Source organism: Bidens hawaiensis, unplaced genomic scaffold (genome assembly GCF_021521415.1).
Source record: "Bidens hawaiensis isolate Kalapana, Puna unplaced genomic scaffold, B.hawaiensis_p1.1 tig00032847_1, whole genome shotgun sequence".
Taxonomy (NCBI): Eukaryota; Viridiplantae; Streptophyta; class Magnoliopsida; order Asterales; family Asteraceae; genus Bidens; species Bidens hawaiensis.
Genome location: NW_027495625.1, coordinates 186,972 through 211,238, shown reverse-complemented (window position 1 = coordinate 211,238; position 24,267 = coordinate 186,972). Strand labels below are relative to the sequence as shown.

Here is a 24,267-nt window from a genome sequence, read left to right as displayed (position 1 = left end):
TATTCACCTAGCAGACTTCAATCTTCTTGACCATAGCAAACTTTGCTCGATATGGTCCTACGAGCAAACTGTTCTTCATGAATCCCTTCAACTCTTTGTTAATGGATAACTTATTAAGCAAACTAAAGTGTGCTTGTAACACTGTTTGACTTGTGCTGGTAGCACTGTAGCTTGCTCGGAGTTGAACCTTGCTAGAGAAAGTCATTATAATATTTCTTGATAAACTTTCTTCAAGCATACCCGGACCACTGTTTATTAATGAATAACCTTGCTAGATCTCACAAATACTTGGCTTCAAAAGCTTGGTTAGCCAAGAGCTTACTCGGAAGCAAACCTTGCTTGGCTTTGAAGAACAACCTTGCTAGACATAGTGAACCCTGCTCGGATTGACACTAAAGAAGACTTTAAGAAGATAACTTTTCCCGGAAGGCAAAATACCTTGCTAGGCTTAAGTAAAAGCTTGCTCGGATGTCCAAGTGTGCCCGATGTCCATACTTAGCCATTATCAGGTAGGTTGAGAAGATTCCAATCTTCCTTAATCCATTTCTCATCCCAACATACTGAAATTATGGGAGACAATCAATATGCGCATGAAGGAAAAGGAAGGAGTCTCACAATGGTCATAAGCCAGGGAGTCTCAGACTTAACTTCCTTTTCAACCTCATTAACATTAGATTCAAATAAGTGACATTATACAAACTACACTACTACTAAAAAGTTGAATACGAAAAACAAACAACCTGCATCCACATCTACACTTACAAACAATTTACCTAACCTAACCGAACATAATTATGAAATATAGAAAATTAGAAATTACCCAAATGTAAAATTGACATAATTGTAGAAATCGAGCACAAGAAACTGAAAACATAACACAATTAACCAAATTAACCTAATTATGTCAGGATCGATTAATCACTTATCAACCTTGTAACCAACAACTGAATGTTGACAAAACGGTTACGAAAGATGCTAGTGTGAAAACCCAATGAACATCAAAGACAGAATCAATGATATTCAAGGTGTTGCTCAAATAACACAAATATAACAAAACACACAAGTCACTCAAAAGATTTCCGTTAATATAACTCAGAATACAAGGAAAATATTTAGGGTTTCTAGGTGGAATGTTAGGTGGAGGCTACTTTCCGTACGAATTATTTCGTTTGCTAAAAAAGTTTATCAGCCATCAAATCACTCAATATTCACTCACCTTGTGTCCTTCATAAATGTGACCTAAACTGTCCTTAAATAGGCACACCTGACACCTTTTAGAAACCCTAATGATTGGTACATAACATATTCAAACGTATTCAAAATATTACAAGTGTAAAAGTTCTTCGAGTAAGCTTTTATCTTAAGTCGACCAAACCTTGTAACCATAAGTGTGCTTGGAATAGTTTTTCGAGCAAGCTTTCCTTAGAAAATATTCTTCAAGCAGACTTCAATCTTCATGATAATATCAAACTTTGCTCGATAATATCCTATGAGCAAACTTGTTCTTCTTGATCTCTTCAACCTTTTGTCTTATACTTATTCAAACAAACTAAGTGCGCTAGTGACACTGTAGCTTGCTCTAGGTTGAACCTTGCTCGTAGAAGTCCTTAGAATAATTCCATCATAACTTCCTTCAAGTGTGCTTGAGATCACTGTTTATTTAAACCTTGCTCGACCCACCAAATTACTTGGTTTAAGCTTGGTTAAATCAAGGGTTTGCTCTGAAACAAATCTTGCTCGACTGAAGAACAACATTGCTTGATGAAGTGTAGTTTGCTCGAACCAACACTAAGAAGAATTCCAGAAGATAACTTTGCTAGAAAGTAAGATACATTGCTTGAATAAGTTCTAGGCTTGCTCGAAGTGTCAAGTTTGCTCGAATTCCATACTTAACCATTTCTTGGAGAGGTTGAGAAGATTCCAATCTTCCTTGATCAATTCTTGATCCCAAAAAATTATTCGAGTAAAATCTTGGGTTTCTAACACTTACATAACATAAGAACTGTCGATCAAGGTTTGGTTCGGTCTTCGAAGTTCGGTAGTAAGTAGTTGCACCACACGAGCATATCACATCTGCCACATAGAACCTATTATTTGATTTCAACAAAGAAAACGAAGACTGAGACATGAGAGCCAACTTTGTTCAATGGGACTTCAATTTGGAGAAGAAATTAAGCCTCGAATGGGTGGGAGATAATGGAAGAAGAAGCATGGGTCTTTATATTGGTATAAATGTTTGCAATTGTAGTATAGTAATTACACCACCTTTATAACAGTCAACAAACGGCTGACTTAACGAAGGGTCTCAAAGTGTCGTACCTTGTGGCGGGTGCCCAAAATCAACCACTAGGGTTGCAACGTGTAAAACAGTGATGACCACATAGGTGCAAATTAACCGGAAATTAACGGGGTGTTTGGCCTAACTTTTTATTTTTTGGCGTATGCTTATATTTTAAAGTAGCTAATAGCTTATTTTTCTATTATTTGATAAGCTCTTTTTAAGTGTTTGGATTAGCTTATATTCTACAAGTTGATAAGCTCTTAATAAGTTAATTGATAAATCTATCATTCTTTAATTTGTTATAGTAATTAGTTGCTTCAATAATTATTAATTCACCACCATTCGAGGGCAAATGTGTAACTTACACCCTTACACATATAAACTTCTTAAAATAAGCTAAAAAACCATCTTCAAATCTAAGCAGTTAATGCGGAAAAATATCTTTTATCGGTCAATGACCGATATTTGAGATATCGGTTATCGCAATGGGATATCGGTATTTTTAATATCATGAAAAAAATCATATATATAGCAATTTTACACTAATAATCCAGCATAGTCTCCCACCATTAACAAATTAACTTTTTCTAAATTGCAAAACACTAACAATCGTAGCAAGTAAGAATTGATTAAGACTTAAAGCACTAGCACTGAACACTAAACGTTGATAATTAAGACTTAAAATACTGATATCGGGAATATCGATGTTATATCGGTCAAATATTAGTCTAATATCGGTCAAATATTGGTCAATATCGTTGATATTATCGATATCGATATTCTGAACTGATATTCTGATTTATATATCACCAAGGGACCGCTAACTGATATATCGGCAATATCGACTGCATAGCTTCAAATAAAATTCTTCAAATTAGGTTATATAAGCTAATAAACATAAGTTTAAAAAGCTAAACCAAACACCAACTTAAAAAAAATAATAATAAAAAAAATAAACTATAAGGCTTGTTAAAAAAAAGCTAGGCCAAACACCCCCTAACTCTTTTCAAAATAAACCGTCTAAGAGTGTTGGCGGGTCTTGAATTGAGTTCAAATCAAATCCTTTGAAGGAACACTACAATGGTAGTAGTATACATATACATATGAATATGAAGTGAATAGGGTTTAATCAAATTCAAATCTCAAAATCTGGTACGTACAAATGGCTTCTGATCGCTCCCGTGTTGACCAGGTATGTCGTAATCCCCTCAGTTTCTTTAGGGTTTCTTCAGGATTCATAAATTTGCTGCAACATTCTTCTTCATATGGGTTATTCTATACTTTCTTCTAAATATTTAAACACTCATACTTCTTCGGTTGTTGGGAAATTACTACCTGTTCAAACTAGAACCTCTTTCAAACTTGTTGGGTTTGGTTCACTCGCTGATTAATTTACCAAACCCTAATTTTGTACTTGTAATCTTGTATCACTCAATTAAATAAACCCCGGTCTTGTTCTTTTTGTTATTGTATTTGGTTGTTCGCGTGATCTGATCTTAAGATAAGTATCTTATTCTTAAGTTATCTGCAAAGGTTGAACGCATTCTTAATATTGATGCATCATTGTTTTGTTTATATGACCCAAGAAACCTTTTTTGTATTTCTGAAAATTCCCATTTTGTATGTGCAGTTTTTTTCTTCAAAGAAAAAGAAAAAGTTTGTATCACCTCTATCAAAATCAGGGAAAGTTGAACCAAATGCAAAGCTTTCGGTTCAAGGGTCTCCTGGTGCTAAGGGTTCTTTATCCAGCTATCTGGTTTCTTCACAAAATGAAGACCCTTCTCTTACCACTCTACCCACTGCTGATAATCAAGATCACGTGAGAAGGAATCTGACATCAGCAATCCAATCATCCGATTTTGTGGAGCTACAACAGTTTGCAACTAACTTTTTGTCTTATTATTGCAGGTGTCTACATTTGTAATTCTTTTATGCAGTTTGTTTTTCTTTCAAGATTAAACTTTCATAATAATTTTATATCTATGATGCAGTGATCTTCCAACTGCACAAGTTAACACACATAAAAGGCCCGGTAGTCCATCTGTGAAAGATTTGGAAGATAACACAGTTAAGAAGAGGCATATAAGTAGTGATGGAAACCAGACGCTTGAGGCGAATCATCAAATGAGCTTGAGGAAATGCAATACAACATCCATGGAAGTTTCTGGCGTGGCATTATGCAACACACCAAGTCTGCCAGCTGTCAAAGTTGCAGGTGAAGAAACACCTCAGTCAATGCATGGAAGCTCTATGTTTTCACCAGGAGATACGTTCTGGAGAGAGGCGATTCATATGGCCGATGGTTTGTCCAAAGCAAATGATGGTGCCAACCAGGATGCTTACTTGGCATCTGTAGGGCAGATTGGTAATTCTGTAAATAAAGCAGTGTCGCCATTACCAGTAAAACATTTTGATTTTTCATGTGAGGATAAACGTATGAGCACCCCTTGCAACCAAGTTCAAACTTCATGTAAACTGCAAGACACGAATTCAAGTTGTGTGGTTACCAAAACAAGTAATGAATATAGTCCACCTAATGATAACAGACAGTCAACATCACCAATTACGGACATCAAAAGTTTTAACGTGAACGGTTTAAACAGTGTAGAAAATACTCCATCGAGTTCAGTAAATCCCAATGATCGTTTAGATATCAGTAATTGGCTCCCTTCTGAAATATGCAAAACTTATAAAAAACGCGGAATATCAAAACTTTATCCTTGGCAGGTATGCTTTCCAAGTCTATGATGTTCTTTTAACAATTCTAAAGTTCAAAACTTTAATTTCAGTAATTATTTTCCAGGTGGATTGCCTTCAGGTTGAAGGTGTGTTACAAAAAAGGAACCTTGTGTATTGTGCATCTACAAGGTACTTTCATTATGATGATAAATATTTTAAAGTTTTTAAATTTCTTTTCTTTATTATATATTTTTCTACTTATCCTTTTTAAAGAACTATTTTGTTTTTCTGCCATAGTGCTGGTAAAAGTTTTGTTGCAGAAATACTAATGTTACGGCGGGTATTATCAACAAGAAAAGTGGCACTTCTTGTTCTTCCTTATGTATCAATTTGCGCAGAGAAGGTGTGACTTTTGCTTTTAACTTATTATCTTGACTATTAAGGATTTTAATTTTATTAAGATTCATTATTCATATGTAACTGATGCAGGCAGAACATCTTCAAGCCTTACTTGAACCACTTGATAAACATGTTAGAAGTTATTATGGAAGTCAAGGTGGTGGGACTCTTCCTAAAGATACATCTGTAGCTGTTTGCACGATCGAGAAGGCAAATTCTTTACTAAATAGATTGCTGGAAGAAGGGCGGTTATCAGAAGTTGGGATCATAGTAATTGATGAACTTCACATGGTAATTTGAGTTTCTGATCTTTGATTAATGCAGCATGTACATCTTATTAATAGCTGGTATGTCAAAAGTTATAATTTTTTTTGTTTTTGTTTTCCAGGTGGGAGATCAGCACAGGGGCTATCTTTTGGAGCTTATGTTAACAAAGCTTCGGTATGGGGCTGGTGAAGGTAGAGTAGAATTTTCTAGTGGCGAAAGTTCTGGAACAAGCAGTGGGAAAACGGACCCCACTCAAGGTCTCCAAATTGTCGGGATGAGTGCCACACTGCCCAATGTTGGTGCAGTTGCTGATTGGCTTCAAGTAAGTTTAAAAACACATTATTAGTTTGAGTTTACTTGTTTAGCTGATTATTGATACAAATTTAATATTTTTCAGGCAGCACTATATCAGACAGATTTTCGACCCGTTCCACTTGAAGAGTATATTAAAGTTGGTAACTCAATTTATAACAAAAAGATGGAACTTGTAAGGACGATCCCAAAAAGAGCCGATCTTGGTGGTAAAGATCCTGATAATATTATTGAGTTATGCAATGAGGTACATAATTTTAAAATTTGAAATCTTTGTATTTTATGAAGAGGAAATTGCACAAATAGTCTTTGTGGTTTGACTATATTGCAGGTTTGGCCCCTAGATTTTTATAATTGCAAACGTGGTCCAAACATTTGTGAGAGGGTTGCATGCTTAGTCTCCACCGTTATCCTAGTTAGTTTAACAGGAAGTGATGTCATGTGCTATTCATGTTAGGGTAATTGTGTCTTTTGGAAGTGATACAATACTCTTTCAAAGTCCGGAACTCCTAACGTCGACTTCATCACCTTTGATCAGGGCAAAATCGAAGGTTCAATACATAATTGAAGGTGATGAAGTCGATGTTAGGAGTTCTAATATTTGAAGTAGTATTTTATTAGGGTTTCAAATTTGAAAAGACACAATTGTCCTCACATAAATTACGCCTGACATAATTTTTTCATTAATAGTTAAATGGGATTAGCAGTGGAGACTAAACGTGCAACCCTCTCACAAATGTTTAGACTAAGTTTGCACATTTTAAAAGAACCAAACTTGCAATATGGTCAAGCCACAGGGACCATATGTGCAATTTTCCCGTTTATGAATCTGAATGAGGTAACATATTGTGTGATATTGTTAGGTTGTCCAAGAGGGTCATTCAGTGTTGATTTTTTGCTCGAGTCGTAAAGGATGTGAATCAACTGCTAAACATGTTGCAAAGTACCTCAAGAGTTTTACTGTGAATATTAATGGTGAAAATGAATATCCTGATATTGCTTCGGCTATTGATGGATTAAAAAAGTCTCCAGCAGGGTTAGATCCTGTACTTGCTGAAACACTTCCTGCTGGTGTTGCCTATCACCATGCTGGTCTCACAGTATGTGCACTACCTTTTCGTTTAGTGATTGTTAATTCTAATTTTTTTTTATCAAGTTTGAATCTTTTGAGATCTTTTTGTTTGTTATTTAGGTTGAAGAACGAGAAATAGTTGAAAATTGCTACCGTAAAGGTCTAGTACGTGTTTTAACTGCCACATCCACGTTAGCGGCTGGAGTAAACCTACCCGCAAGACGAGTTATCTTCAGACAGCCTAGGATTGGTCGGGATTTTATAGATGGGACAAGATATCGACAAATGTCTGGTCGTGCAGGTCGCACGGGAATTGATACAAAAGGAGAGAGTGTATGTCTATGTTTTTTTTGAACTTTTATATATAGATTAGAGGTGAAAAAGTGGGTGATTCAAAACAGATAAAATTTTTGTATAAACCAAAAATGAGTGATTCAGAAAAATGGGTAACCGAAACAACCGTTCAATGAACTGATTGTGAACCGTTTGGCAGGAAGTTTGTTTTATCTAATAAACGAACATGAACGCATATATATTTTCTTAACGAACGAACATGAACAAGAAAATTTTGTTAGTTTAATTGTTCATGTTCGATTGTTTGTTTGGTTAAAGTTAAACGAACGAACATGAACCTGCCCTGTTCGGTTTGTTCACAGGTCTAAAAATGGGTAAATTTATGTATGGATTAAAATGGGTCAGGTCAGGTTGACCCAAGACACTTGTACAAATTGTTTAAATTTTTATGCAACAATCAGTGTGTCAAATATGACTACAAAAGTAATATTATTTCAATAATTAGTCTAACTTTTGAATTAAATGATTTATATGCAATTAAATATACATTTCATGTGACTTTCAACCCATTTTCTTTTAAATGGTTTAACGTTTAAATGCATCTTATTATCTTTATTGCAAACATAGGTGCTAATATGCAAACCTGAAGAACTGAAAAGAATAGTGGCACTGATTGGTGACAGCTGTCCACCTTTGCATTCTTGCTTATCAGAAGACAAGAATGGAATGACACATGCAATATTAGAAGTTGTTGCTGGTGGAATTGTTCAAACCGCTAATGATATCCATCGCTACGTTAGATGCACTCTTTTAAACTCAACACAACCATTTGAAGATGTTGTAAAATCAGCCAAAGATTCATTAAAATGGCTGTGTCATAGGAAGTTTCTAGAATGGAGTGAAGAAACTAAGTTGTATAGTACCACACCTCTCGGGCGTGCTTCTTTTGGCAGCTCTCTCTGTCCTGAAGAGTCACTTGTAAGCGTTTTTAACATTTTTATTCTCATATTTAGTATCACCTTTTCATCTAACTTATGTTTTTTTGGTTTCAGATTGTTCTAGATGATCTTTCGAGGGCAAGAGAAGGATTTGTGCTTGCATCTGATTTGCACTTAGTATACTTGGTAACACCGACTAATGTTGATGTTCAACCTGATTGGGAATTGTACTATGAAAGATTTATGCAATTGCCACCTCTTGAGCAGGTAAAATTTTATTTTATTTTTAATTATTTTTCAAAATCATGGGTTAATTTCAGTTTATCATATCATGAATTGCAGTCAGTTGGAAACCGTGTTGGAGTGCAAGAACCGTTTCTGATGCGTATGGCCCATGGAGCTCCAATCCACACATCAGAAAGATCACGGCACGATGCAAAAGGGCTTGGGGTGTCAACCAATGGCGTGCTTACAAATGATCAAATGCTTCGTGTCTGTAAAAGATTTTATGTTGCACTCATCTTGTCAAGACTTGTACAGGTTGGTCACTTGGTTGTTTCATTTCATAACTAATAACCAATGGCATATTTGTAATATTCTCTTTTTGGCGATGGTATTTTTGGATAAAGGAAGTACCCGTTGCAGAGGTTTGTGAAGGCTTTAAGGTGGCTCGTGGGATGGTTCAATCTTTGCAAGAAAATGCAGGCAGATTTGCATCTATGGTTGCTGTGTTTTGTGAAAGATTAGGTTGGAATGATCTTGAAAGCTTGTTTTCCAAATTTCAAAACCGTGTTTCGTTTGGTGTACGAGCTGAGATTGCTGAGTTGACCACCATACCGTATATCAAGGTTTGATTTTTATAAACTTTCTAGCTTTTTATGTCTGATTTATTCATATTTTATTTACAATAGATGCTTATCTTTTAGGGTGCTCGAGCTAGAGCACTTTATAAAGCGGGATTTCGTACTCCCCAAGCAATTGCTGAAGCATCTGTACTTGAAATTGCTAAAGCGATTTTTGAATCTTCATCGTGGGACGCACAAGGTAAACACGTTGATTGTTTGACCCTGATAATTATTGCATTGCAGTGCTTTATCTAACATTTTGCTTTTATTTTTGCATTAGAAAACACGGTACAAAAACGTATTCAATTGGGAGTGGCTAAAAAGATAATGAATGGGGCCCGTAAAATTGTTTTAGATAAAGCTGAAGAAGCAAGGGCTGCTGCTTTCTCAGCTTTCAAGGCTCTTGGAGTTGATGTTTCTCAATTTTCTCTTCCAAAATTACCCTCAGCTTCCGTGAACGTCACTAAAAACGAGCCAGTGACATCTTCACGGGAAGGCACAACCAGTAGCGGTTGTGTGGACCAAAAAGATATAAACTCAAATAATAAAGGACCAACAGAAGAAAAACCATCTGGTGTTAACTTAGTGACATCAGCAGAAGAAAACTCAGATGATACCACCTTAAGCAACTCCAATGCTGACATCACCGTTGTGAGGCAAAACGGTTTAAATGAAAATCTAAATCTTCCGGCGAAGGAGAATATACATGTTGGCAACAAAGAAAGAACATCTGAAAAGGGTCCCGCAAGTGCAGTCCACGTGCCAGGTGGATTTGATTCGTTCTTGGACATGTGGGACACGACACAAGAATTCTTTTTTGATATTCATTTTAACAAACGGTCTGAATTCAACACGATTGGCCCGTTTGAACTACACGGTATTGCAACCTGCTGGGAAGATTCTCCTGTTTATTATATTAGTATCCCAAAAGACTTGTTCTGGTCTGACACCAAAATAATCAAAAATCCGAGTGGTAATAACAATCTTGAACTGGCAAAACAAAGATGGGCTAGAATTAGTATGATATTGGGAAAGAGTCAAGTTAGAAAATTTGGGTGGAATTTAAAGATTCAAAATCAGGTTTTGAAAAATCCTGCTGTTTCTATTCAGAGATTTGGTAGTTTGACTCATCCGGTCAAAGCTGCTGGTGTTGACCTCATTGACAACAGTTATTATATGTTTTCTCCAATTCATATTCAAGATACTGTTGACTTGTGTGTTGCTGTTTGGATTCTTTGGCCTGATGATGAAAGAAGCTCTAACCCTAATTTGGAAAAGGTTGGTTATTTTAATATCAAAAGGGTTATCTATTGACATGTGTTTTTTTAAATTTTAATTCATCATCATCATCATCGTACTCAGTATATCCCACCAATAGCAATGCTATGGTAGGGTCTGAGGAGGGTAAGATGTAGACAGCCTTACCTCTATCCCATAGGGATAGAGAGGTTGCTTCCGGTGAGACCCCCGGCTCGATAGTAGTTTTGCATCAAGCCTTGGACATAAGGCACATAGCACTCAATCATCGGGACACCGGCTGATCGGTGCATGTGCCCTTGTCTTTCGGCTATCAACGCCACCACATGATGCCTGATTACCTTCCGCCACTTTTAACGTTATTTTCACGAGATTAGTAAAATAACGTCAAAATTAGTGCAATTTTACTTTTGCCCACCCAAGGGTTCACACATATATACATTATATGCGCGCACCGCAAGCAGGGCGTTTTTTTTAAATTTTAATTATGAATCTTAAATGCTGATATTCAGGAAATCAAGAAACGGTTACCTGGTGAGGTGGCAGCAGCTGCTAACCAGAAGGGCCGGTGGAAGAATCAGATGCGGAGGGCTGCACATAACGGTTGTTGTAGACGTGCATCTCAAACACGGGCTTTGTCATCGGTTCTGTGGAAGCTTCTAGCATCTGAGAATCTTCTAGAACCGCTAGTAACTACTGAGATGCCACTGGTGAATATCCTTGCTGACATGGAACTTTCTGGAATAGGCGTTGACATGGATGGTTGCATTCAGTCACGCCATGTTGTGGCTAAAAAACTAAGATTTCTTGAAAATGAAGCGTACATGTTAGCGGGGACACGATTTTCTTTGTACACATCGGCAGATATTGCAGATGTACTTTATACAAGGTTAAAGTTACCAATTCCTGATGGTTATAAAGGGAAACAACATCCTAGTACCGACAAACATTGTTTGGAAATGTTAAGGTAGATTGTTTTTTCTAGCATAATGACATGTAAGTTTCAATTTTTTAAATGTCGTGAAAATGGTTTTGTTTGCTTTAGGCTCGAGCATCCTATAATTCCTATTATTAAAGAACACCGCACGTTGGCTAAACTTTTAAACTCTACATTGGGTTCAATGTGTTCTCTTACAAAGTTATCCATAAAAACTCAAAGATACACGCTTCATGGACATTGGCTCCAAACTTCAACTGCAACTGGTCGGTTATCCATGGAGGACCCTAATCTTCAGGTACGTGTTGAAACTTGAAAAGGGTCGGGTTTGGTCGTGTTGGGTTGACTAGGGGTGTAAACGAGTCAAGCTGCTCGTGAGCTATTCGAGATCGGCTTGCTAAAAGCTCGAGTCGAACCGAGCTTGAGCTTGGGACCGAGTCTAAGTAAGCTCGAATAGGCCCGCGGGTGTAAATGAGCCTCTTGTTTATACAACTTTTGTTTAATATATCAAATATATATTTACATAATAATATTTAGTATATATAAATTTGTGATGAAATTAAATAGTTAATTAATTAAATATACATATATTATGCTATATATGAAAGTTACAGTTATATATATATATATAATGATTATAAATGGGTATAAATCTTAATAAATAATAAGCGAACCAAGCTCGAATCTGAACATGAGCCGGGATTGGGCTCAGCTCGTTTACACCCCTAGGGTTGATTTGTGTCACCTTTTGTTTGCAATTAGTGTGGACAAATATGATTATAAAAAATACTCCCTCAATAATAATATGATATTTTGAATAAGTGGTTTGTGATTATCCGTTTGTTCTTCAATTACTGAAATTGGTTTTTTGTTTCTTGGAATATTCTTTTTAGTGTGTGGAGCACATGGTTGAATTCAAGATAAACCATGATGGAAAAGAGGCTAGCGATTCAAACACTGAACACTACAAAGTAAATCCTCGCGATTTCTTCATCCCAACTCAGGTCAGGATTAATAATAGTAATAGTCTAGTTTCCCCGTAGTTGGTTATAGTATAATTATACAAATAATATTTTCTTTCACACAGGAAAACTGGTTACTAGTAACTGCAGATTATTCCCAGATAGAACTGAGATTAATGGCCCATTTCTCCAAAGACGCGTCACTAATCGAGCTCCTCACAAAACCTTCTGGTGATGTGTTTAACATGATTACCGCCAAATGGACCGGGAAAGCTGAGTCATCAGTGGACCCAGCAGAACGAGACCAAACCAAAAGGTTGGTTTATGGAATATTATATGGCATGGGTGCAAATTCCCTTGCAGAACAACTTGATTGCAGTCCCAATGATGCTAGTGACAAAATTCAGAGCTTTAAAAGATCATTTCCCGGCGTTTCTTCTTGGCTTAAAGAAGCCGTTGCAGTATGCCGCCAAAAAGGGTAAAATAATAGTTTAAACATATTTCTGTATCTGTATATGTGTATGTATATACATATTTGATCTGTTATTGGTGATGTGTAGTTATGTGGAAACATTAATGGGAAGGAAGAGATTTTTGGCAAAAATAAAATTTGGAAATAGTGAAGAAAAGTCAAAAGCTCAAAGACAAGCTGTGAATTCGATTTGTCAGGTACGCTATTAAACCTTTGTTTTTTTTTTTTTTTTGAAAAACATGAATGTTTTCCAAGATTAAAGTGTAGGTGTTTTACTGTTTTTACAGGGATCTGCAGCTGATATTATCAAAGTTGCAATGATAACTATACACTCGGTCGTAAGTGAAGGCGTTGAAAAGTCAAAGTCTAGTGTTGAACTTGCAGGAAGATTTCACATGCTTAAGGGTCGTTGTCGAATTCTTCTACAGGTTTGATTTTAAGATTGTTTTAGTGTAAGTAAAGATAAATAAAATGATGTATGGTAAAGCTAACTAATATTGAATATGTGAATTATCAGGTACATGATGAGTTAATACTTGAAGCTGATCCTTCTGTTGTAAATGAGGCTGGAATGCTACTAAAGTTGAGCATGGAAAGTGCCGCCTCTCTTCTCGGTGCGTTCCATGATACTCTAAGTTACTGTTTTTCTTATTTAGTAATTGCATAATAAGGTGGCCAACTTTTTTTTTTTTTTTTGTTTTTCTCATGAAAAACTTTAAACCAGGTCATTGTCAAATGATAGATGACATGTTGGAAACTTTGACTGTGTTGACTTTAGACCAATCTAATTGACTTTTACTTTTTGCAGTTCCACTTATTGTCAAGCTGAAATGTGGAAGAACATGGGGATCTTTAGAACCGTTGCTGTCTGGTTAACTACAACGAACCAACGTTCAAGTAAATTGCAAACATGTTGAGTTCCTATTCAGCGGAAGTTGCTGCACCATTTTTATTTTTGTTTGGAAAGTTTTCATTTCAAGAATATTTATTTGTAACTACTGTCACAAACTATAGGAATTTTGTTGTATAACAGAAATTAAAATTCGATAATGGAAAAAAAATATATTGGTTTTTATTAATCTCAACTATTATCTTTTGGCTGTTGTCGGTCCTAACTAACGAATTGGCTGCTAATGGTCTCATCTTTTAATTTATCTGTTTCCAACGGCCCGTGATTAACAAAATCGTAATGACGTTACTTACATGTCGTTGGAAATACACTTTTGATCCGAAAAGTAGCATTTTTAGCCTGAAAGCGCAACTTGAACACCACCTGAACATCGTCACCACCAACCAACCACGGCACCATTAACCGATTCCGACAATGGTTATATGGTTTCGGCGACTTCAACAATTGGGGGTTTTCCTAGAAAAATGTTCCTAAAGATCTGATTTAATGTTACAATGATGTTTGGGACGAAAATGTTGGGTTTTCCGGGGAAAAAATTGTGAGTTTTGTGGTCAAAAACGTTTTTCTGGCCACTTACAACTAATGGCGTTAGAATTATGTTAGTCGCGGACCGTTAGGAATAAATATGATAAAATGTGGATCGTTATCAGTCAATTCGTTAGTTGTGACGGACAGCGAGCAACAGATGATATTTGAGATTAATAAAAACCAATAAAAAAAGCGTTAAGAGTATGGAGAGTTTGATGTTTATTTTCATTTTGGTATCAAATATATTACAGTAACATAAATTCTTATGTTGTCCATAATGATATATGTTAGGAAATTCTATATAAAAAACGGGTATTTTGGATGTCTAAGAGTCGTGATCATACTTTCAGATCAAAACTATTTGCCGTTACAAATGAACTGATTGAATAAACTCAGAATTTAAAGCAAGAAATCGAGTATAATGATTGTGAGAGTATTTTTGAACCGGTCCCAGTATCTTATGTTCAAGGAAGGAATTTAGGGTTAGGGGTTGTTTATTACAGCTTAGCAGTTATCTATTTGAATTTTGAATTGATAAACATACGCTCCTTGTTTGTGACATAAAATACTTTCGAAATTTAATCACATTAAATTTCTAATGTATTATTCTATAGAGCAATATATATCAAAATAAAAAATTTCCAAGTTGATTTAGCAACTCGACCTCGACTATCGTTCAAAAAAAAGTTATGCACATTACATAATTATACTTACAAACAAACCTCTTAAATGCAATAATTCTTGAAAAAAAAAATTCAAACACATCTATTTAGTCAATAACTAAAAATTTAAGGGCTAAAGCGTTAATACCTAAATATTTAAAAACTAAAGTGACAATAATCGAAAAATCAAGGGCTAAATCATATAGCTTAAAGTTTAAGGCATAAATTGTCAGATTTTGAAAAGTTCAAGGGCTTGAATGTCAATAGCTAAAAATTTAAGGGCTTAAATGTCAATAGCTAAAAGTTCTAGGGCTAGATGTTAAAAGATTGAAGTACACGGCTAAATGAAAGTTGAGGGCTAAATTGTCAAAAGCTGAAAGATCAAGGGCTAAACTGTCAAAAGATAAAGGAATATTGGTGTTAGGGCATAGAATTTATGCTGAGAATCCTCTATCCTTGATCAATTAGTGGATCACTTATCCTTACGATATGTTACGAATTGTAAAGGATCAAGGATTCTTGGTGAAGAAACACAAATCCACCCCTCAAGGTCTAACACGTTAGTCCGAGGGGTTTGGTAAGTATTCCCCACGATGGGTTATAAAACCTTCTTGGCGTAGATGAGCGTATCCTGCAAAACAGAACACCGTGAGCTCGTTACGAGGAATGGGGGGATTCTCTCGTAACCACCATCCGGCGTGAGAATTAGTATTTAATAGTTTGGAATATATTTAGTGAGTATCAGAGAGTATATCCTTTACCATTCGGGAATCGACTGGTATTTATAGTCGGAGGAGAGAGAGAGGATGGTCAACCACCTTGTCAGGTTCTTCCACCAGTAATATTCTCCATTCGTGTGATCGTGGAGGTTGGTGGGCATCATGGCCTTTTGACAAGGACGTTTTGTACTATTTTGTACCGTCCTTTATGTGTTGTCTGGCCCCCATTGGTTAGGTGTTTATTCCCATGTAGATTGTACCTTTTTGTCCCATGCTTATGAGACCTTTGCGCCACCATTCCCTAGCCGTCAGGGAATGTGTATTATATTAAGAACCGACTTTAGCGCCATGTGTTATGCCTAGCGCATGGCGTTTATTCCCGCCGTATATTCCGCCCAGCGTTCTAGTTGTGCTGGATTTGGGTGTTATACTTGTTAAACGGTGGGTTTAATACCCTACCTCTACAAGTCCCCCTAGTCCATAGTTGCCCTTTCTCAAGGGGAGTTGTGGACTTATCATGGTCTTTTGGCTTTTATTGTATTTTTCAGTCGTTTGTATTCCGCTTGTTTTACATCTATATTGCTAATTTGGGTGTCTGGTTAATGAAAACCATTGTCCTGACAATTAGCTACTTATCAAGCACCAGTCGATGTATCGCGGTTTTGTTTGTTGGAGGGTGATTTATGAAAATCATCCCTTGGCGGAGCCTATTTTGGCGGATGATTTATGAAACTCATCCTTTGGCGGAGCCTATTTTTGGCGAGTGATTTATGAAAATCATCCTTTGGCGGAGCCTATTTTTGGTGGTTGATTTATAAAAATCATCCATTGACGGAGCCTATTTTTGGCGGGTGATTTTTGAAAATCATCCCTTGGCGGAGCCTATTTTTGGGGGGTGATTTATAAAAATCATCCCTTGGCGGAACCTATTTTTGGCGGGTGATTTTTGAAAATCATCCATTGGCGGAGCCTATTTTTGCCAATACTTGTTATCTTTTTCTCGTATGATGATGACGTGTTATTTGGCGTGAAGGGGTGAATTAAATGCAAGTCAATGAAACGATGGCTGGACATGACAGTTTGACGACGGTTGCTCTGCAGTGCAGATTTTTCGCCTGTGTCAGGCGAGTGGGCGAGAATCCCGGTGACGCGCCCAGCTGTAACACATTTCCACTGGCGTTTTGTTATCGTGGCGCTTGTTTATTGGACCGCGTGTCGTCTATCCCTTTTGCACCCCTCTCCTCTATAAATTACGATTAGTATAAAAGGAGGGGTTACTCCATTTAGAAATTACTTTTTCAGATTCACCTGCATATTTTCCCACCTTTCCTTCTTTGAATCCTTTCTCCTTTATGGCTGAGTCTTCCCAATCGTCAAAGACCAAGAAGAACAACAACATGGAGTTGATTGGTTGTCGCATGGTTGTCGATGACTTCAATAATATAGTCAAGGTCTATAACCTTGGCCCTGAGTATGAGCCTGAATTGCCAGCGTCTGGCAAGATGGCTCGGGAGGCTCCTACCAGCAAAATTGCCGTGTATAGGGAGTACTTCTTCCTGGGCAATTTCCGATTGTCCCTCACTCGCTTTTTGCTGGATGTTTTGGATGCTTTTGGGCTGCACCTCAGCCAGATTCATCCACTCGGAATGGCATGGCTTCGCCATTTTGAGTATACTTGTCATTGCCTTGGTATTATGCCTACGGCTGACAAGTTATCGGCTTTTTACCGGTGGCGTTTCTCCCAGGGGTGGTATAATTTGTTTACTCGCCCTAATGCCAAGGCGATTACTTTGGATGCACCGCAGAGTTTGCACGAGTGGAAGAGTATGTTCTTCTACGTTTCTGCGCGCGTGGTTTCTCATTCCATGCATTTTACGGATGTGAAGGAGCTTGCTGAGCCGAGGTGGCTCCATATTCTGGTTCGAACTGGTTCACCCTTTACAGGCCAGCCTTTCCCCACTCCGTCACTATTCTTAGCGCACGCTGGTGCTTTTTGGCATGAGTCTCATCTGGGAGGATGCAAATATGGTGCCGGTCATCCATAATGGCGGTCAAGGTTAGTTTCGTATTTGTTTTCAGCTTTTAAGTATATGTATGTGATAGTAACCCGACTTCCTTTTTTTTTTCAAAGGTGGATGATCGCATGCTCCTATTGTAGCCCGCGCCTAAGGGCGTGAAATTGTTGAGGCGGAGGGATTTGGGTCCTCGTGAGGAGCCGATTCTTGCAAGGACTGCCCGGAACTTTGTGTTTCCTCTTCCTATGGGGCAATCACTTGCTCCGCGGCCGCTGCCACCTCCCAGCTTTGTTAACCCTCAGGGGGGGGGGGTAAGTTCTATTTGCTGCTATTGAACATATTTTCTATTTGCTTCTTTTGCTGACGTTCTAACTTGTTTTTCAGGTAGACGACCTAACGTTGCGCGTGTTCCTAAGTGCAGTAGTAGGAGCACCCAACGCAGTGGTGGGGAGGCTGTTGCGTCTCTGATAGATGCCGCCGCGAGAGACGTCGTGGATGATGACGATGATGTCGTCCTCATCTCCGCTGTCCCATTTGGGGCTCCGGTATCTTCGTCCGCGACATTTCTTGAAGCACTCGGTTCGAGTGATGTCGTGGCGTCTTCCCCAACCACCTCCGCACAGGTTTCTGTTGGCTTCTCCTTGCCTTCAGTTTTGCGGCCTGTGACTGCCGTGTCTGTCTTGGACACAAGTCTGGTTGCCGCTACTCCAATTTTGGTGGCGACAGATCTTGTGTCTTCTGCAGCCACAGCTCCTAGAACTGTTGTGGATACGAGGTTCGTATCTACCAGTTCATCATCTTCTTCCTCTGTAGTGGATACGAGGCCCCATCCCTGTGATTAATGAAGATGATGAAGAGGTACACCGCCTCTTCAAAAAGCCTCGGCTTGGCAGTTTCGTGAAGGGTGGCAGCCTTGTTAAATCACCAGGTATGATATTTGCGATTAATATTGAAATATTTTGACGCAATCCACTTTAAATTGCCTTTTATCCGTGTTCTAGTGACTTTGGCGATTTCTTCATCGACTGCTGCTGCATCTTCACTTGCGGCTGTTTTTGCCAGTTTGCCGATGATGACAAGTGTTGGCGGCTTGTCGGAGGCAATGCCTACTGTACAGATTCTGAGTTTGTCGATGATGACGGGTGTGGTTGGCCCGTCTGAGGCCGAAACCATTGTGACAACTGTTCGTGCGTCGACGGAATTTTCTATTCCGGTCGTTTCTCAGCCAACGTCGTTTGCCGGACCGACGAAGGCGCTTGTGGACGAATCGCCTAAGGTTAGTTTTGACTCGGCGGGTATATCTTTTGCCGATCACATGAAGTCAAGACAGTCCTCACCAGACAAGGATTACATCCTTGATGGTGATGAAGTTGTGCCGCCGCCTTTCACTATCGGTGCGACGGTGCAAGGTAAAATTTTTTGACTTCCGCGGTGGCAGTAGTGGTGGGTTTAGTGGCGGCTTGAGTGGCGGGGTTTTGAATGTAGATATGGATTCTATGGAGGCGAATCAAGTTTTTCGCCCTCAATGGAAGGTTACTTGCGGCGCTAATTTTGAAGACCCAGTCACTTGTACAAAATTTTTGGAACATGTTGTTCCTCCTGGCGAGCGTATTGCTCGCAAAATCCAGCCTCGGAATAGTTTGTATTCCGACGCTGTCTTTCACCAAGTCCAGGCTTTCTCTAGTTTCGCGGAATTGTTGCGCAAAAACCGTGCTTTTCATGAGGAGAAGATCGAGGCAAGTGCCCGGATGTGAGAGATGGAGCAGTTGGTGAAAGATACTGAGGCTACCGCCTGGAAGGCGAGTAAAGAGTCGTCGGAGCATCGCCAAGATCTGACTGATGCTGAAGCAAAATTGGCGAAAGTTGAGGCAGATTTGGCGGAATCTGTCCGCGAGCGGGCCGCACGTTATAAGGAGTTTGACGATGCCTGCAAGAAATCCAACGCCGATCTTGCAGATGCACGCATTGGTCTCCAATGAGGAGACTATTAAAGCTTTGTCTACTAAGTGTGCCGCTGCCGCTGCTAACCGCGATTGGCTGTTGAAACACGCCATCTGCAAGGTATTTCGTAAATTTATGCTTGTATCTTTACTTGCACTTTATTGACGTCTTTGTTATGTAGGTTGCCCAACGCATTATCACTGATGATGACTTAACGCGGTGTGTTGGGGCTTTTGTTACTGCTTCCCGGCAATTTGGTCACAAGATCGGCTTTCAGGATGCTGTGACGCATCTGCGTGATAACCTTCCTCCTTAATCTTACGTTCTTCAAGCTATCGATGTGGAAGCGGAGTATGCCGCCGCTGAGGTGGAATATGATGCTCTTACGTTCCCATTCTTTCGACAGTTGCTGGGTGTGCTAAGGAAGAAAATGGCGTGCAGCTTTTGAGGACGCTGCTAGAGCCTTCGTTGGCTGGTCCGTCCACCACAGCTGGTGGTGACCAAGGAGATAGTGCGGCTGCTGCTGACCCTTTAGGAAACAGTATTAATGACGTCGATTAGGCTATCTCTTTGTCTTGTATAGCTGTACTGATAACTTTTTTTGTTTTGCGGGTGTCGGCACTCGCTTGTAATTATTTGTACATAAATGTAATGAAATTTTCGTTTGTGAAATGCGGAGTATCGTTTCCATTCAAATTTGTTTGACCCTTGGCCTGTGTTTACAATTTTTGAATCGATTTACATATAAAATCTTCGCAATTGTGTCGCATTCCACGTTCTTGGAATTGGTGGACCATCGAGTTGCATAGGACATAGGCGCCTTTTTCCAATATTTTTTTAATTTGATAAGGGCCTTCCCAAGACGACGCTAACTTGCCTTGCGCGTGCGCTCTTGATGCCTCGTTGTTGCGAAGGACGTAATCTCCGACATTGAACTCACAGACTTTTACTTTTGCATCGTAGTACTTTTGTAGTTGGCGCTTATAATATTGCTATCTGATTGTGGCCAACTCTCGACGCTCTTCCAGGAGCATTAGGTCTAGGCGCCTTTCCGCCTCGTTGTCGTTCTGTAACGTGACCCTTGGTGATGGAACGCCAACTTCTGCGGGAATCATTGCTTCGGTACCATAAGTTGGGCTGAACGGTGTTTCCGCGTTACTTGTATTTCTTTGGGTTCGTATGGCCCACAGGACGTGGGGTAGTTGATCAACCCATCCTAACTTGTGATTTGCCAACCTTTTCTTGATTCCGCTCATAATGGTTATGTTGGCGCGCTCTACTTCACCATTTCCTTGTGGATGAGTGACCGAAGTAAACGTTTGAGTGATATTGAGCTCTTTTAACCATCGTTGGATATTTTGACCACAAATTGTGTTCCGTTGTCGCTAACTGTAAGGCCCCGTTCCCGGTAACCCTACTTTAGCGTCGGATTTACTCATAAACACAGTTCTACAAATCAGAGTTTATTAAAACTTTGCGCGGAATATAAATCATCAATCATTTGATACAAAACATTAAATCTTTTCTTTGATACCAAAACTCGAAACGTTATATTTAAAACATCTTTTCATCTATCTTCACATGCCAGTCGTTCAATCCATGCCATGTGCCATCCTCATGCTAACTCTTCAGTCTGATCACCTGCGTGCATACTAAAAGTCAGCTACGCTGAGTGAGTTCTAGTTAATCAAGCAACTTATCATACAACCACTACATGCATCATATATGTATCCGGAGACACGTAGCACACTATCTGACCTGCTCACCTTACCACTTAACCTCTTATTTACCCCTACCGCTTTGCCACTGTAATAACGGAAGATGTTATGCCACTTTGCCACTATGCCACTTTATTAACGAAGTCACGTATAGGCTTACCCTACCACGTACTATCGCCATGCCACTAACACTCTTACTTGACTCTCGCCACTTCTAACACACTCTACCTCTACTTGTCTACAACACACTTCATAACATTACATCATTTACATAATAACCAAGTTAAATCATAACATTTACACACACTAATAACCACTTGACAATCACTATCCTTGGCGATAAGTGCAATATCCGAAGATCGTTCACGCACCGACAAGCATTATATAATAGCTACCTCGTATAACATCTATAGCATACACTTACCACTTAAGGTAAGTGTATTCACACTTCACATCGAGTATGCACACAACCTCGAAAACATAACAAGGAAAATGGGGCTAGAAACTCACCTGAATGCGGTTACGTTTGCCGTTAATAGTTATTCCCTTCTTGAGATGTCCCGGCTAACTGTATAATATTTACATGTGTCAATTAACTATTACTACTCTTATCGCTTTCCTATCCTTATATAACCCACAACGAACGGGGGTCCGGGGGCAGCGCCCCTGGCAGCGGGGTTCTAGGGGCGGCAGCCCCTAGCGGGGTCCAAGGGGCAGAGCCCCTGATTGGGGTTAAGCTGCTAGGTCAGCTTGAAAAAATTTTATTTCCATTAACTGTCTTAACACATTTTCTATTAGGATTTTAAGTTATTATTCTATTCACCTACTCACTCGTTAGCCCGATTCGTGGCCTAGTATTGGATTACTTTTACTTAGCGTTTTAAGCGAACTTAACATTAAGTGAACTTAACATTAAGCGGACTTAACATTAAGCGAACTTAATCATTAAGCGAACTTAATCGTTAAGCGAACTTAATCGTTAAGCGAACTTAACATTAAGCAGACTTAACATTAAGCGGACTTAACATTAAGCGAACTTAATCATTAAGCGAACTTGTATAGGGCGAACTTATATGGGTACGAACTTATCATGCACGCGAACATATAGGTTAGCGAACTTATCTACAGCAGCGACGGGTTCTGATTTTATCTCCATAAACATCTCTGTCCCACCCGTAACCCTTCGATATGATGTTAATCAATCCCGTGAACATTCCCATGATCATTTTTTGATAAGATTCGGCCCAAAAACGCACAAAGTTTGGACATTTAAACTCAAAAACGTTCAATACTAGACCTAAGGTTTTCTTTGAACGAACCGTACGCGTTTATGGACTCATTAGGTTCGTTCTAACATCAAGTTTGCTACTTTATTACTTGTTTATACCCGATCTTTGCTAGGTTCGAGTTTCACGGATAACCGTTCATAAAAACGTAAACTTTAAGGATAAAGGACATACCTTTACGTGTTTTTAAGGTTACGGTTAGCTTGGTGATGAACTACAATCTTGTATCTTGCTTGCACGCTCAAGATTTATTAAGTTATAGGCTCGGTTTGGTCTCGGATTGCTCCTTAGCTCGCGACCGTATATGGTGTAGGAAGTATGTGTGTGTTTTTGTGTGTGTAGAGATTAGGATGGATAAGATGGATGGAATGGAAAGGATTAGGGTTTAATGGGGTATTTATACTCCCTTAAGCCCATGGACCTAAGGCCCATATTTCCTTTTTGGTCCATAACTAATCCCATCAAATTATCCTACTTAGTCTTTCGTATTTTACTATTATTATTATCGTTCCACTAACTCGTTTATTTCACCCGAAAAAATAATATATTAAATATTACTTTAGAAATTTCGGGATGTTACACTAACCAAATTCATGGGTAATCCAAAATGACAGATGATGAACTCCCATATGAATTTTTTGACGATGGCTGCGTTGATTGTTACTACTGGCTTTGCTTCAACCCACTTTGTGAAGTAATCAATTGCCACAATGAGAAACTTCACCCGCCCTAGCGCCTCTGGAAATGGTCCCGTTATATCAATTGCCCATTTCTGGAATAGCCAGGAGGCTGTTACTGGGATCATGGCATTTTTTGGGCGCATGGTATTTGGCGCATGGCGTTGACACGCGTTGCATCGTCTTAACTCTTTTTCGGCGTCTACATGCATACCTAGCCAATAGTATCACGTATTCATTATTTTGGTGACCACCATTCTCGGGCCAGCATGCACACCACATATTCCTTCGTGAATTTCTCTCAGCAGATAATTTGCGTCTTGCGGATCTACGCCTCTGAGGAGCGGCCCTAAGTACGATCGCGTGTACAAGATGCCATCTTGGATTGTATAATTCAAGGCTTTGTGGTGAATCTTTCGGGCTTCCGTCTTCTTTTCTGGCAAAATACCTCTCGCGAGGTAGTTGATGATTGGTGTCATCCAACTTGTTTCTGCCTCTAAACACACGAAAACTTCCCTGTTCATTGTTGAAGGCATTGTCATAACTTCGATCCGGACGTCTTTTGCAAGATGTTCGAAACCAACCGACGCCAATTTGCTTAAGGCATCTGCTTGTTTATAATCGCTTCGCTTGATGTGTTTCACCTTGCATGTAATGAAGGCTGCCATTAGCACCTTGGCTTGTGCTAAGTATGTCGCCATCTTGTCGTCCTTTGCATCGTACGATCCTTCAATCTGGTTTGCCACTAGCATTGAATCCACGTGAGATTCTAAGTGTTTGGCTCCTAACTTTTTGGCGATTCTTAACCCTGCCAACAACGCTTCATACTCCGCCTCATTGTTTGTACTTTTGAATTCAAGGCGTATTGCATACGTGAAGTGTTGTCCTTCCGGGTTAGTTATTCTTAGCCCCGCGCCTGCACCTTCATCATTAGAAGCTCCGTCTGTGAACAACTTCCAGACTTCATCTCTTTGTTGATCAATATGAGGTTCAATCTCTCTTCGACATTCTTCTTCTTTTTCTTGAGGAATTTCGGCAATGAAATCAGCCAAAACCTGACCTTTGATTGCTGGCCTGGGTTTGTATTCAATGGTGT

General features: G+C 39.0%; 1 protein-coding gene across 1 annotated transcript; it reads left to right on the top strand.

The window, feature by feature from the left end:
• Positions 1 to 3,439: 3,439 nt before the first annotated feature.
• Positions 3,440 to 13,638, top strand: LOC143584210 (helicase and polymerase-containing protein TEBICHI-like). The gene is made up of 24 exons (XM_077066308.1): positions 3,440 to 3,473; positions 3,912 to 4,189; positions 4,273 to 5,008; positions 5,085 to 5,149; positions 5,258 to 5,363; positions 5,450 to 5,650; positions 5,748 to 5,948; positions 6,024 to 6,185; positions 6,802 to 7,038; positions 7,131 to 7,343; positions 7,932 to 8,282; positions 8,357 to 8,509; positions 8,585 to 8,782; positions 8,872 to 9,090; positions 9,169 to 9,286; positions 9,368 to 10,365; positions 10,857 to 11,311; positions 11,390 to 11,579; positions 12,175 to 12,285; positions 12,369 to 12,721; positions 12,804 to 12,912; positions 13,003 to 13,143; positions 13,233 to 13,329; positions 13,524 to 13,638. The coding sequence occupies exons 1-24, from the start codon at positions 3,444 to 3,446 to the stop codon at positions 13,589 to 13,591; spliced, it is 5,790 nt and encodes a 1,929-aa protein (XP_076922423.1). The 5' UTR covers positions 3,440 to 3,443; the 3' UTR covers positions 13,592 to 13,638.
• Positions 13,639 to 24,267: the final 10,629 nt, after the last annotated feature.

Bases quoted from the DNA above. Each gene is read 5' to 3' on its own strand.
- LOC143584210 (XM_077066308.1), top strand. From the start codon at position 3,444: ATGGCTTCTGATCGCTCCCGTGTTGACCAG. The intron at 5,949-6,023 runs GTAAGTTTAAAA...AATATTTTTCAG, and splicing joins CAGTTGCTGATTGGCTTCAA to GCAGCACTATATCAGACAGA. The intron at 8,283-8,356 runs GTAAGCGTTTTT...TTTTGGTTTCAG, and splicing joins TCTGTCCTGAAGAGTCACTT to ATTGTTCTAGATGATCTTTC.